General features: G+C 38.8%; 2 protein-coding genes across 2 annotated transcripts; one reads left to right on the top strand and one right to left on the bottom strand.

The window, feature by feature from the left end:
* The first annotated feature begins 4,925 nt into the window (after positions 1–4,925).
* On the top strand, positions 4,926–5,105 carry LOC122676396 (40S ribosomal protein S29-like). Its single transcript, XM_043875589.1, has one exon. The coding sequence runs from the start codon at positions 4,935–4,937 to the stop codon at positions 5,103–5,105; it is 171 nt and encodes a 56-aa protein (XP_043731524.1). The 5' UTR covers positions 4,926–4,934.
* Positions 5,106–7,116: 2,011 nt separating this feature from the next.
* Positions 7,117–9,391, bottom strand: LOC122677727 (RNA polymerase II elongation factor ELL2-like). The gene is given in 3 exon segments (XM_043877935.1): positions 7,117–8,901; positions 8,904–8,984; positions 8,987–9,391. Coding segments are annotated over 3 exon segments (1,647 nt in total). The 5' UTR covers positions 9,285–9,391; the 3' UTR covers positions 7,117–7,633.
* Positions 9,392–14,375: the final 4,984 nt, after the last annotated feature.

The following is a 14,375-nucleotide window of genomic DNA, read 5'->3' as shown; positions in this document are numbered from 1 at the left end:
GCTTTGCTCGTGTGTGAGATGAGTGTAATTGTGAGGTAGTTTGAACATTCTTTGGCATTGCCTTTCTTTGGGATTGATAGAAATAATAGTACAGACTAATAAAACTAAAAACTGGTTCTTTGAGAAGATAAAATTGGCAAACCTTTAGCCAGACTCATCAAGAAAAAAGAGAGAAGAATCAAATCAACAAAGTTAGGAATGAAAGAGGAGAGGTTACAACAGACAATGCAGAAATACAAAGGATCATAAGAAACTATTATCAGCAACTATATGCTAATAAAATGGGCAACCTGGAAGAAATGGACAGATTCTTAGAAAAGTTCAATTTTCTAAGACTGAACCAAGAAGATAGAAACTATAAACAAGCCAATTACAAGCACTGAAATTGAAACTTTGATTAAAAATCTCCCCAAAAACAAAACCCAGAGCCAGCTGGCTTCACAGGTGAATTCTATCAAACATTTAAAGAAGAGATAATGCCTATCCTTTTAAAGTTCCTTCCAAAAATTGCAGAGGAAAGAACACTTCCAAACTCTTTTTATGAGGCCACCATCACCCTGATACCAAAACCAGGCAAAGGCAACACAAAAAAGGAAAATTACAGGCCAATATCACTGATGAAAATAGATGCAAAAATCCTCAGCAAAATTCTAGCAAACAGAATTCAACAACATATTAAAAAGATCATACACCATGACCAACCCAGGATTATCCCAGGGATGGAAGGAGTTTTCAATAAATGCAAATCATCAATGTGATACAGTATATTAACAAATTGAAAGATAAAAACATATGGTAATCTCAATAGATGCAGAAAAAACTTTTGACAAAATTCAGCAACCATTTATGATAAAAACTCTTCAAAAACCTGCATAGAAGGGACCTATCTCAACATAGTAAAGGCTATATATGATAAACCCACAGCAAACATTATTCTCAGTGTTGAAAAATTGGAAGCATTCCCTCTAAAAACAGGAACAAGACAAGGATGCCCACTCTCACCGCTGTAATTCAACATACTTTTCGAAGGCCTAGCTATGGCAATCAAAAAAGAAAAAGAAATAAAAGGAATCCAGGCTGGAAAAGAAGAAGCAAAACACTCATTGTCTGCAGCTGACATGATACTATACATAGAAGACCCTAAAGATACTAGTAGAAAATTACTAGAGGTACTCAGTGAATTTAGTAAAGTCACGGGATACAAAATCAGTACACAGAAATCACTTGCATTCCTATATACTAACAATTAAAAATCAGAAAGAGAAACTAAGGAGTCAATCCCATTTACCATGGCAGCAAAAAGAATAAAATATTGAGGAATAAACCTACCTAAGGAGACAAAAGAGCTATATACCAAAAACTATAAGACCCCGATGAAAGGAATTGAAGACAACACAAACAGATGGAGAGACAATCATGTTCCTGAGTTGAAAGAATCAATATTGTGAAAATGACTATACCATCAAATGCAATCTATAGATTCAATAAAATCCCTATCAAATTACCAATGACATTTTTCACAGAACTAGAACAATAAACCTCACAATTCATATGGAAATACAAAAGACCCCAAAGAGCCAAACAATCTTGAGGAAGAAGAATGGAACTGGAGAAATCAATCTTCCTGACTTCAGACTATACTACAAAGCTACAGTCATCAAGACAGTATGGTACTGGCACAAAAACAGAAATATAGACCAATGAAACAAGATAGAAATTCCAGAGATAAACCCCCACACCCCCGGGTGCCTTATTTTTGACAAAGGAGGGAGGAATACATGATGGGGGCAAAGATAGCTTCTTCAATAAGTGGTCCTGGGAAAACTGGAAAGTTATATGTAAAAGTATGAAACTAGAACACTTCCTAACAGCATACAAAGATAAACTCCAAATGGATTAAAGACCTAAATGCAAGGCCAGAATCTATGAAACTCTTAGAGGAAAACCTAGGGAGAATACTCTATGACATAAATCACAGCAAGATCCTCTATGACCCACCTTCTAGAGTAATGGAAATAAAAACAAAAATAAACAGGTGGGACCTAATAAAACTTAAAAACTTTTGCACAGCAAAGGAAACTATAAACAAAGTGAAAAGATAACCCTCAGAATGGGAGAAAATAATAACAAATGAAACAACTGATAAAGGATTGATTTCCAAAATATACAAGCAGCTCATGTAACTCAAATACCAGGAAAAAAAAAACAACCCAATCAAAAAGTGGGAAAAAGACCTAAACAGATATTTCTCCAAAGAAGACATACAGATGACTAATAAACACATGAAAAGATGCTTGACATCACTCATTATTAGGGAAATGAAAAGAAAATAAAAACTACAGTGAGGGGGAAACAAGATGCAGAGGAGTAGGTGGACGTGGAGTACATCTCTCTCCACAAATCCATCAGGAATACACCTTCAGACACAGAAGTGCATGCAGAACACCAGCTGAGAGCAGATAAGAGAACCTGACCAGTGGAAAGAATATATAGACCCATGCAAAACTCGGTAGGATGAAGGAAGTAGGGGGAAAAATGGGAGTGTTAGTAGGACTGGACCTGTTAGTAGGACATAACAATTGTAAATATCTATGCACCCAACATAGGGGCACCTCAATACATAAGACAAACACTAACAGACATAAAAGAAGAAATAGTTACACAATAACAGTAGGAGGCTTTAATACCCCACTCACACCAATGGACAGATCATCAAAACAGAAAATTAATAAGGAAACACAAATTTTAAATGATACATTAGATGAGATGGATCTCATTGATATCTTCAGGACATTCCATCCAAATGCAGAAGAATACACCTTCTTCTCAAGTGCACATGGAACATTCTCCAGGATAGACCACATCTTGGGTCACAAATCAAACCTCAGTAAATGTAAGAAAACTGAAATCATATCAAGCATCTTCTCCAACCACAATGCTAGGAGAATAGATATTAATTACAAGAAAAAAAAAACTATAAGAAACACAAACACACGGAGATTAAACAATATGTTTCTAAATAACCAACAGGTTACTTAAGAAATCAAAAGGGAAATCAAAAAATTTCTAGAAACAAATGACAATGAAAACTCAAAACCTATGGGATGCAGCAAAAGCAGTTCTAAGAGGGAAGTTTATAGCAATACAATCCTACCTCAAGAAACAAGAAAAACATGGAATAGACAGCCTGACTTTACACCTAAAACAACTGGAAAAAGAACAAAAAATTAGGAGAAGGAAAGAAATCATAAAGATTTGAGCAAAAATAAATGAAAAAGAAATGAAAGACACAATAGTAAAACTTAATAAAACTAAAAGCTGGTCCTTTGAGAAGATAAACAAAATTGACAAACCTTTATCCATACTCATTAAGAAAAAAAGAGAAGAAACAAATCAACAAAATTAGAAATGAAAAAGAAGAGGTTACAACAGACAAAGCAGAAATACAGATGATTATAAGAGACTATTACAAACAACTATGGCAATAAAATGGATAACCTAGAAGAAATGGACAGATTCTTAGAAAAGTTCAATCTTCTAAGACTGAGGCAGGAAGAAATAGAAATTGTGGACAACCCAATTACAAGCCCTGAAATTGAAGTTGTGATAAAAAATCTCCCCTCCAAAAAATAAAGCCCAGGACCAGATGGCTTCACAGGATAATTCTATCAAACATTTAGAGAAGAGCTAAGGCCTATCCTTCTAAATATCTTTAAAAAAAAAACTGCAGAGGAAGGAACCCTTCCAAACTCATTCTATGAGGCCACCATCACCCTGATACCAAAATGAGGCAAAGACAACACACAAAAAAGAAAACCACAGGCTAATATTACTGATGAACATAGATGCAAAAACCCTCAACAACATTTTAGCAAACAGAATTCAGAAACACATCAAAAAGCTCATACACCATGATTAAGTTGGGTTTATTCCAGGAATGCAAGGATTCTTCAATATATATGAATCAATCAATGTGACACACCATATTAACAAATTGAAAGATAAAAACCATATGATCATCTCAATAGATGCAGGAAAAGCCTTTAACAAAATTCAGCACCCATTTATGATTAAAACTCTTCACAAAATGGGCATAGAAGGAACCTACCTCAACATAAGTAAGTAAAGTCGCTCAGTCGTGTCCGACTCTTTGCAACCCCATGAACTGTAGCCTACCAGACTCCTCTGTTTATGTGATTTTCCAGGCAAGATTACTGGAGTGGGTTGCCATTTCCTTCTCCAGGGGATCTTCCCGACCCAGGGATCGAACCTGGGTCTCCAGCATTGCAGACAGACGCTTTACCGTCTGAGCCACCAGTAAAGGCCATATATGATAAGCCTGCAAAAAACATTATTCTCAATGGTGAGAAACTGAAAGCATTCCCCCTAAGATCAGGAATAAGACAAGGGTGTCCACTTTCACTGCTATTATTGAACATTGTTCTGGAAGTCCTAGCGACAGCAATCAGAGAAGAAAAAGAATAAAAGGAATCCGGATCGGAAAAGAAGTAAAGCTCTCACTGTTTGCAGATGACATGATACTGTACAACGCTCTTTGAGAGAGTTATTTCTCAATTCTTTAGCTAATTTAGGTACAACTGCTTGTTCTCTAATGCCATCTTTATCAACTGTATCATGCAATATTAGAAGTTGGAGACAAAAGAAAAATCAAGCTTTCCTTAGCTCTGCCAAATCACGATTCCTGATGAGTATGTTCTTGAAAATGGTGGAAAGTTTTTCTATTCGATAGTGGAGAACATGATGTAGAATATTGGTATTTGGCACAGAATCTGGCTTGGAGGATTTGGTTAAATATGAGTACCGGACATGTGATGGAATATTTAAATTTAGTTCAGATGTATCCCACCAGTTGTATAGGTTATATGCATTGATAAAAATAACACCTTTTACCTCGTTGCAGCCAAGAAAGCAACATGGGTCACCAACAGCTCTACTGGAGCCATCTGAGAAAATTCGGCCAGGGTTCTCACTCTTGCTGGGTCTCCTCAAACCAGCAAGGTCTGATCCGGAAATACAGCCTCAATATGTGCCGCCAGTGTTTCCAGCTGTACGTGAAGGACCCCTGCTTCATTGAGTTGGACTAACCGAACTTCCTTAAATGGAAGGAACACATCAACATTATGCAGCACGTCAGCGTTATGCAGAAACAGTACTAGCTCTTTGTATATAAAAGAAAAGCTTTAAAAACTTTAAAAAAAAAAAAAAAAGGAAAGAAAGAAAGAAATAGCAGCATTCCTCATCTGTTTGTTTTACTGTCAGGAAATTTGAAGACATTTACAGCATACTTTTTGATGTTAAACAGAACTTAAACATTCAACATTAGTTCCTGAATCCTTAATAACTGACCTCAAGAAAGAAGGTACCACTGCTTTCTCTAAAATATATATGAATGTAGTTATATCATCAATGTATTACGGTTTTTGTGTACAGAACTTTCACCTCCCTCCTTAAATTTATCCCTAGATATTAATATTTTATTCTTTTTGATTCAATTGTAAATAAGATTATTTTCTTAATTTCTTATGGTTCATTATTAATGTATATAAAAACAAGTGATTTTTGTATATTGGTTTTATACCCTGCATTTTTACTGAATTTATTATTTCTAGCAGGGTTTTTTTTTTTTTTTTGGTGAAGGGTTTGTGGTTTTCTATATGTAATATTATATCATCTGCAGAGAGAATTTTACTTCTTCCTTTTCAATTGGGATGTGTTTTAGTTCTTTTTCTTGTCTAATTACTCTGGCTAGTACTATGACTTCCACTACTATGCTGAATACAAGTGGCGGCAGTGGCTTTTTCCTGATTTTAGAGGAACTCATGTTTTCACTGTTGAGTGTGACACTAGCTGTGGGCTTGTCATATATGGTCTATATAATGTTTTGGTAATTTCCTTTATACCCATTTTTAGAGAATTTTTATGATTAATTAATGATAATTTTTTTCAAAAATTGTTGCATCTACTGAAACAATTATATTATTTTTACTCTATTAATGTGATGCATCACACTGATTGATTGCAGAGGTTAAGTTGTTCTTGCATTGCAGAGGTAAATCCTACCTGGTCACAGCATATGATCTTTTTTTTTTTTTTTTTTTCACAACGAACTTATATATTTATTTTTTTGGATGCTGGAGACAAACATCTTTATTAAAGATACCACCAATATTTTGGCAAACATTTCAAAACATATTTGTAAACATAATGCTTCCCTTTTAAACTGGCAGCACTTTGAAAAACAATACGATAAGACAACACAACTTGTATCAACATTAGTTCAAAATCCTTATATTTTTGACCACATAACTTATGTTCCCACATGATAAAACAAATGATAGTTTAAATCAACGTCAACAGATAAACTCCATGAAATGAAAGTTTGTGCTGTTTGATGAATCACAGTATGTTATGGTTAAATATATCCGCTCTGTTTTATATTCCTGGCATCCAGGATGAAAAAAAAAAAATCTTTAAATATACATTTCATGTAGGTAATAGCTTCTTTGCATATCTCTCTTCAAAAAATACTTTATAGCAGTATATAAATAGGTTACCTACACGTTTCATGTTATAATTTTGCCCCAAAACTATAGATCTGTTTCATTTTCATAACATCAATTTTGCCCAACATTAATAAAGCTGACAAACTGTTGAAATGGAAATGCTTTTTGTCTTCCATGATAGAAGTAGCGATTTGACAGAAAAAAAAAACCTACAGTAACACTCGTCAGTTGTTTCACCTGAGCGTTTGGCCTACTGAGGGTAGCAGCTTTTTCCTCCACGCACGCTCACATCCACACCACCTCTGCACGCACACAGGTCGAGCACACGCGTTCAGACGCTGGTAGGCCACAGTGTGCTTCCCACTGCTCTAATCAGATGGGAGGCAGTGTAGCTGATGAGTAACCACACTAGATACACAACTAGCAAACACCTTAAGGCAACCATTGCAATGGGGGGTTAACTTGCAGGGCGAATTTACTGCTCTAGATCAAGTCAGCCTGTATTACAAGTGTGTGTATAGATCTATACACGTACTCACACACCTTTCTATTTCTTAACCCTCCAAAACAATGTTTTAACTTTTTTTTTTTGTATTTTGTGCAAATTTCTAAATGTTCTACCATTTAAGGCAAAGAGTTCGCATTAAGAAAGGTCAGAAAATAGGCTTATGTTTATCCAAAAGCATTTCACCTTGCATGTTACTGCTTTTTTTTTTTTTTTTAAACATACGTAACTTTGAAGTGTGGACACTGGATCCCCAATATCTTAAATAAAAAAAAAAATCATTTCTAATGACAAACACAGTTTTTAAGGAAAAAAGTTTGATTTGAAGTACAGACACTGGATCCCCAATATCTAAAAAAAATTATTTCTATTGACAAACACAAGTCTTAAAGGGGAAGAAAGGACCAGAAAAAGCAGCTTCAAAAATGCAAGGAAGCAAAGTAAATGGGAAAACAAGAGAAAAAAAAAAAAGATAACTCAAGTTTACTAATACTGAAACTTTCAACAGGCAAAGTTTCATTTTTTAGAATTTTGAGAGCAACTCATTTGGAATTTTAAATAAATAAGCTTAAGTTTATTCACATCTTCTGGTCCAAGCAGAGCTCTAGTGCCATGACTCTGCTTGCTGTTGGTCAAATTCACCTATTAGTCTCTTGATGTGAGCTAGCTTGTTATGAAGATACTCGCATCTGTATTTTTCTTCGTGGTAATTGGGACTAGACTGCTTTATCTTCTGATATTCTTGTAAGACTTCTTCATGAACATTCTGATACTCTTTTGAGCCTGGAGAAAGGCGCTTTCGCTGTGCATCCAGTTTGATAAATCTTCTAGCCACAGTCTCCATCCTGGCATGCAAGGCCCTATATTCATCATACTCAGCGTTGAAGTCATCCTTGTAATTCTGGCGTTGCTCGTAGGAGACGATGGCAATATATTTTATCAAATAATCTGGGAGTTCAATTGTTGAAGAAGGCTCCGTGGAGGCGGTGCAATCCTCTTTAACTCCTTCATTGGAATCCGGATTGGAGTCGTTCAGCTTGGCAATTTCCTCTTCTCTTTTAAGGTCCTCTTCCTTTTCCTCAATCATCTCAATGTCGTGATTTTTTATTTGGTCCTTTTCCTTGTGTTTTTTAGACTTCTTCTTGGACTTTTTGTGAGACGAATGGTTTTCTTCCATAGGCTTTGGACACTTTAGTAGAACTGAACCAGGGGGTAAGGTTTCCAGAGAAGTCCTAGAGGTATATTTGTCTTGCTGGTCCTCATAGATACTACCATCTTGACTAAAACTGTCAACAGGTAGGTCTTGAGTTCCCCGGCCTTCTGGAGTGCTAGGGGAATTGGAGTTAGAATTTACAGTCTGAGGCGGGTTGGAGACAGGCAGGTGGGTTGAAGGCAGCGGTGGAGGAGTAGGGATGGCAGCGGCTGCAGGGGGCGGCGGGAGGCCTGCAGCGGATTTTTCACTGGTGGGATTCAAATGGCCATTTAATGTTGGCGGCACTCTATTTGTCAGGTGAGATATTCGAGCCTTTTTATTCATTAAAGGATCAATGAAATCTGAATCCAAAAGCCGTTTCTGAGGAGAAGATGCAGTGTCTCTACTAGAACATACAGGAGATTCTGAACGGCTGGTGCTGGCAGCATTCTGAGATGGGTTTAATTTTCTTGAGAGCACTGACTCTAATGACCGTCTGTCTATTTCATTGTATCTAGGCCAGTCTCTTTGAAGCTCTTTAAAAACATAATCCTTTAAGGTGTATGAGAGGTCCTTAGGATTCAGATTGGCTACCTGCTGCAGAACGGCTCCGAGGGAGTTCTTGTCTTTCTGATTGACACCGTCTTTCTGCAGCCGGGCCAGCAGCTCAGGTTTCTTAAGGCCTTCAGTGCCAGCAAGTGAATCACCCTGTCCCGATACGGCCGTTGAGAGACACTGTTGCTGCCGTGTGTCTTGCGAATCTATTTGCAGGGTTCATGGGTGTTGACCTTTTCCTCTCAGGCACTGCATCTGAAACAGCTTGAGGAGCTTTCCGAATTTGCACTCTTTTCCCCCTTGGAGCCCTTGGAATTGAATTGAAGGTCGAAAAGGAATTAAATTCTTGTGGCTCTGGTAGGTCTCGAGCGCGCGGATCGCCGTCTCGGTGAGCTTCACATGCAGTACGGTGATGTGGTCCTGTCCCAGCCGCCCGCACGACAGCCCGTAACGCTGCTCCTCCCGCAGGCCCGCCGCCGCTGCCGCCGCCGCCCCCCCCCGCCGCCATCTTAAACTCCCCGGGGTGCCGCCGCCGACGCCGCTCGGGCTTCAGCCTCCACTGCGGCCGCGGCTGCTCGGGCGTCTGCAGCCGCCGCCACAGCTACGGCCATCCCGCTGCTGATGTACTGTCATATACTCATATGATCTTTTTAATGTATTGTTCAATTGCTTTACTATTTTGTTGAGGAATTTTGCCTCTGTGTTCATCAGAGATGTGTGTGTGTGTGTGTGTGTGTGTGCTAAGTCACTTCAGTTGTGTCCAACTTTGTGACACTATGGGCTGTAGCCCATCAGGCTTCTCTGTCCATGGGATTTCCCATGTAAGAATACTGGAATGGATTTCCATTTCCTTCTCCAGGGGATCTTTCCAACTCAGGGATCAGATCTACATCTTCTGAATTACAGGCAGATTCTTTACCACTGAGCCACCCGGGACGCCCCTTTGCTGTGTATACATATGTGAAAATTTGTTTCCACACATTTAAGCAAAGAACTTTTGGAGTCTCCAACATCTATCTTCTTGAGTAGAAAGCAACTATGGTACCTGAAACTCAATGTACAGTTTTCAATTTTTAACTATGCAGATTTGACTGAATATCCTCACCTGTCATACTCTCAATATTACTAGTAGACATTTTAAGTAATTGATTTCACCTCTCCTTGGAAAATGGTACATCATTTAGTTCTAAGTCCTCAAATTTACATTATATTGTCAAGACACTGGGTGTCACCAAGCCTCCAACATAATTTCTAAATCTCTTTTTTTTTTTTTTTCATTTATTTTTATTAGTTGGAGGCTAATTACTTTACAATATTGTAGTTGTTTTTGTCATACATTGACATGAATCAGCCATGGACTTACATGTATTCCCCATCCCGATCCCCCCTCCCACCTCCCTCTCTACCCGATACCTCTGGGTCTTCCCAGTGCACCAGGTCCGAGCACTTGTCTCATGCATCCAGCCTGGACTGGTGATCTGTTTCACTATAGATAATGTACATGTTTCAATGCTGTTCTCTTGAAACATCCCACCCTAGCCTTCTCCCACAGAGTCCAAAAGTCTGTTCTGTACATCTGTGTCTCTTTTTCGGTTTTGCATATACAGTTATCATTACCATCTTTCTAAATTCCATATATATGTGTTAGTATGCTGTAATGGTCTTTATCTTTCTGGTTTACTTCACTCTGTATAATGGGCTCCAGTCTCATCCATCTCATTAGAACTGGTTCAAATGAATTCTTTTTAATGGCTGAGTAATATTCCATGATGTATATGTACCACAGCTTCCTTATCCATTCGTCTGCTGATGGGCATCTAGGTTGCTTCCATGTCCTAGCTATTATAAATAGTGCTGTGATGAACATTGGGGTGCATGTATCTCTTTCAGATCTGGTTTCCTTGGTGTGTATGCCCAGAAGTGGGATTGCTGGGTCATATGGCAGTTCTATTTCCAGTTTTTTAAGGAATCTCCACACTGTTTTCCATAGTGGCTGTACTAGTTTGCATTCCCACCAACAGTGTAAGAGGGTTCCCTTTTCTCCACACCCTCTCAAGCATCTATTGCTTGTAGACTTTTGGATAGCAGCCATCCTGACTGGCATGTAATGGTACCTCATTGTGGTTTTGATTTGCATTTCTCTGATAATGAGTGATGTTGAGCATCTTTTCATGTGTTTGTCAGCCATCTGTATGTCTTCTTTGGAGAAATGTCTGTTTAGTTCTTTGGCGCATTTTTTGATTGGGTCATTTATTTTTCTGGAATTGAGCTGCAGGAGTTGCTTGTATATGTTTGAGATTAATCCTTTGTCTGTTTCTTCATTTGCTATTATTTTCTCCCAATCTGAGGGCTGTCTTTTCACCTTGCTTATAGTTTTCTTTGTTGTGCAAAAGCTTTTAAGTTTCATTAGGTCCCATTTGTTTATTTTTGCTTTTATTTCCAATATTCTGGGAGGTGGGTCATAGAGGATCTTGCTGTGATTTATGTCGGAGAGGGTTTTGCCTATGTTCTCCTCTAGGAGTTTTATAGTTTCTGGTCTTCCATTTAGATCTTTAATCCATTTTGAGTTTATTTTTGTGTATGGTGTTAGAAAGTGTTCTAGTTTCATTCTTTTACAAGTGGTTGACCAGTTTTCCAAGCACCACTTGTTAAAGAGGTTGTCTTTTTTCCATTGTATATCCTTGCCTCCTTTGTCAAAGATGAGGTGTCCATAGGTTTCTGGATTTATCGCTAGGCTTTCTATTTTGTTCCATTGATCTGTATTTCTGTCTTTGTGCCAGTACCATACTGTCTTGATGACTGTGGCTTTGTAGTAGAGTCTGAAGTCAGGCAGGTTGATTCCTCCAGTTCCATTCTTCTTTCTCAAGATTACTTTGGCTCTTTGAGGTTTTTTGTATTTCCATACAAATTGTGAAATTATTTGTTCTAGTTCTGTGAAAAATACCGTTGGTAGTTTAATAGGGATTGCATTGAATCTATAGATTAACTCCCAGCAGAAAAGTACCCCAGACGCCTGCATCCACCACCGGCAAGTGGGGGCGGAACGGAGAGGAGCGGGCAGCGTTGCTTAGGGTAAGGACCGGGCCTGAGTGCCCTGAGGGCAATCAGAGGGAGCTTTTGTGAGATACCAACTTAAACTGCGGGATAGCAAAAGAGAGAGAAAATTAACCAGCCGAACACACTGCCGGCCGTTCGCGGAACAAAGGGTCTGAGCAAGTCCAGAGAAGAGCTAGCCAGCTGCGGACCGGCCCAGGCCTGCCGGAGGCAGGAGACAGGGGGGAGGGGAAAGGGGCAAACTCGGCCCCAGGGGCGGCATCCCCTACCACATTACAAACAGGCCTCCAGTTTCTAACCAAAGACTTCCTGAGATTCTGGATGGTCGACATCCACCAGGAGGGTCACGGCTAAACACAAGGTGCACGCACCCGACCAGCACGGGTGGAAACTGAGGCTGGGGCTGCGGAGGGGAAAAGGCACACCGTACCTGGGGAGAGTGCACCCGTCAAGCTTCTGGCTGCCTGAGCTGCTCTGGCCGGGGAAGGCACAAAACGCAGGCGCAACCGAATCCGTGCTTTTGTGGAATACCCGAAAACTGGAACCACACACAACGCAGGGCACTCTCCATATAGAGCAGCCGGGATCCTGAGCAGCGTAGATGGGGAAAGCAGCACCCCTCCCTCCCCACAGTGCGACAGAACTAGCGAACCTGAACTAGAGACCACCTCCGCCTGCCTGTGTCAGGGCGGAAATTAGACACTGAAGAGACCGTTTATTTGGCAAACAGAAGCCAAATAAACAAAGGGAACCGCTTCAGAAGGGACAGGTGCAACAGATTAAAATCCCTGTAGGTAACACCGATTACACCAGAAGGGGCCTATAGATATCAAGAAGTGTAAGCTGGAATGAGGAGCTATCTGAAACTGAGCCAAACCCACACTGACATAACAGCTCCAGAGAAATTCCTAGATATATTTTTACTTTTTTCTTTTTAATTAAAAAAATTTTTTTCTTTTCTTTTCTTTTTATTTTTTCTCTTTTATTTTCTTTTAAAATTCCCTATTACTCCCCCATTACTCCTTAACTTTCATTTTCATATATTTTTATGATTTTTTAATTAGGAAAAAAATTTTTTTTTTGTTTTTTTTTCTTTTTTTTCTTTTTCTCTTATTTTCTTTTAAAGTCCTCTATTACTACTCTACTACTCCTTAATTTTCATTTTCATTTCACTATAACCTTGCAAAAAAAAAAAAAAAGAGAGAAGCCCTATTTTTAAACCAAACTTCATATATATTTTTAAAATGTTTTGTGTTTTTGTTTTTGTTTTTAATATTGTATTTTTAAGAGTCTAATCTCTACTCTAGATTTTTAATCTTTGTTTTTCAGTATGTGATATAAATTTTAGACATTTAAGAATCCAATATTCAGTTCCCATTTTTATTCAGGAGTGTGTTGATTACTCTCTCCCACTTTTGACTCTCCGTTTTCTACCTCAGAACACCTCTATTTCCTCCTTTCCCCTTTTCTTCCCAATCCAATTCTGTGAATCTCTGTGGGTGTCTGGGCTATGGAGAACACTTTAGGAACAGAGACCTGCGTAGATCTGTCTCTCTCCTCTTGAGTCCCCCTTTTTCTCCTCCTGCTCATCTCTATCTCCCTCCTCCCTTTCCTCTTTTTCATGTAACTCTGTGAACCTCTCTGGGTATCCCTCATAGTGGAGAATCTTTTCACCATTAACCTAGAAGTTTTATTATCAGTGCTGTATAGTTGGAGAAGTCTTGAGACTACTGGAAGAATAAAACTGAAATCCAGAGGCAGGAGACTTAAGCCCAAAACCTGAGAACATCAGAAAACTCCTGACTACACGGAACATTAAGTAATAAGAGACCATCCAAAAGCCTCCATACCTACACTGAAACCAACCACCATCCAAGAGCCAGTAAGTTTCAGAGCAACACATACCACGCAAATTCGCCAGCAACGCAGGAACATAGCCCTGAGCGTCAACATACAGGCTGCCCAAAGTCACACCTAACACATAGACCCATCTCAAAACTCATTACTGGGCACTCCATTGCACTCCAGAGAGAAGAAATCCAGTTCCACGCACAAGAACACCAACGCAAGCTCCCCTAACCAGGAAACCTTGACAAGCCAATCGTCCAACCGCACCAACTGGGTGAAACCTCCACAATAAAAAGGAACCACAGACCACCAGAATACAGAAAGCCCACTCAGACACAGCAATCTAAACAAGATGAAAAGGCAGAGAAATCCCCAACAGGTAAAGGAATATGAAAAATGCCCACCAAGTCAAACAAAAGAGGAGGAGATAGGGAATCTACCTGAAAAAGAATTTAGAATAATGATAATAAAAATGATCCAAAATCTTGAAAACAAAATGGAGTTACAGATAAATAGCCTGGAGACAAGGATTGAGAAGATGCAAGAAATGTTTAATAAAGACCTAGAAGAAATAAAAAAGAGTCAATTAAAAATGAATAATGCAATGAATGAGATCAAAAACACTTTGGAGGGAGCCAAGAGTAGAATAACAGAGGCAGAAGATAGGATAAGTGAGGTAGAAGATCAAATGGTGGAA

This window comes from Cervus elaphus, chromosome 20 (genome assembly GCF_910594005.1).
Source record: "Cervus elaphus chromosome 20, mCerEla1.1, whole genome shotgun sequence".
Lineage (NCBI taxonomy): Eukaryota > Metazoa > Chordata > Mammalia > Artiodactyla > Cervidae > Cervus > Cervus elaphus.
The sequence above is the reverse complement of the archived record's forward strand: the minus strand, read 5'-3'. Positions and strand labels throughout refer to the sequence as shown.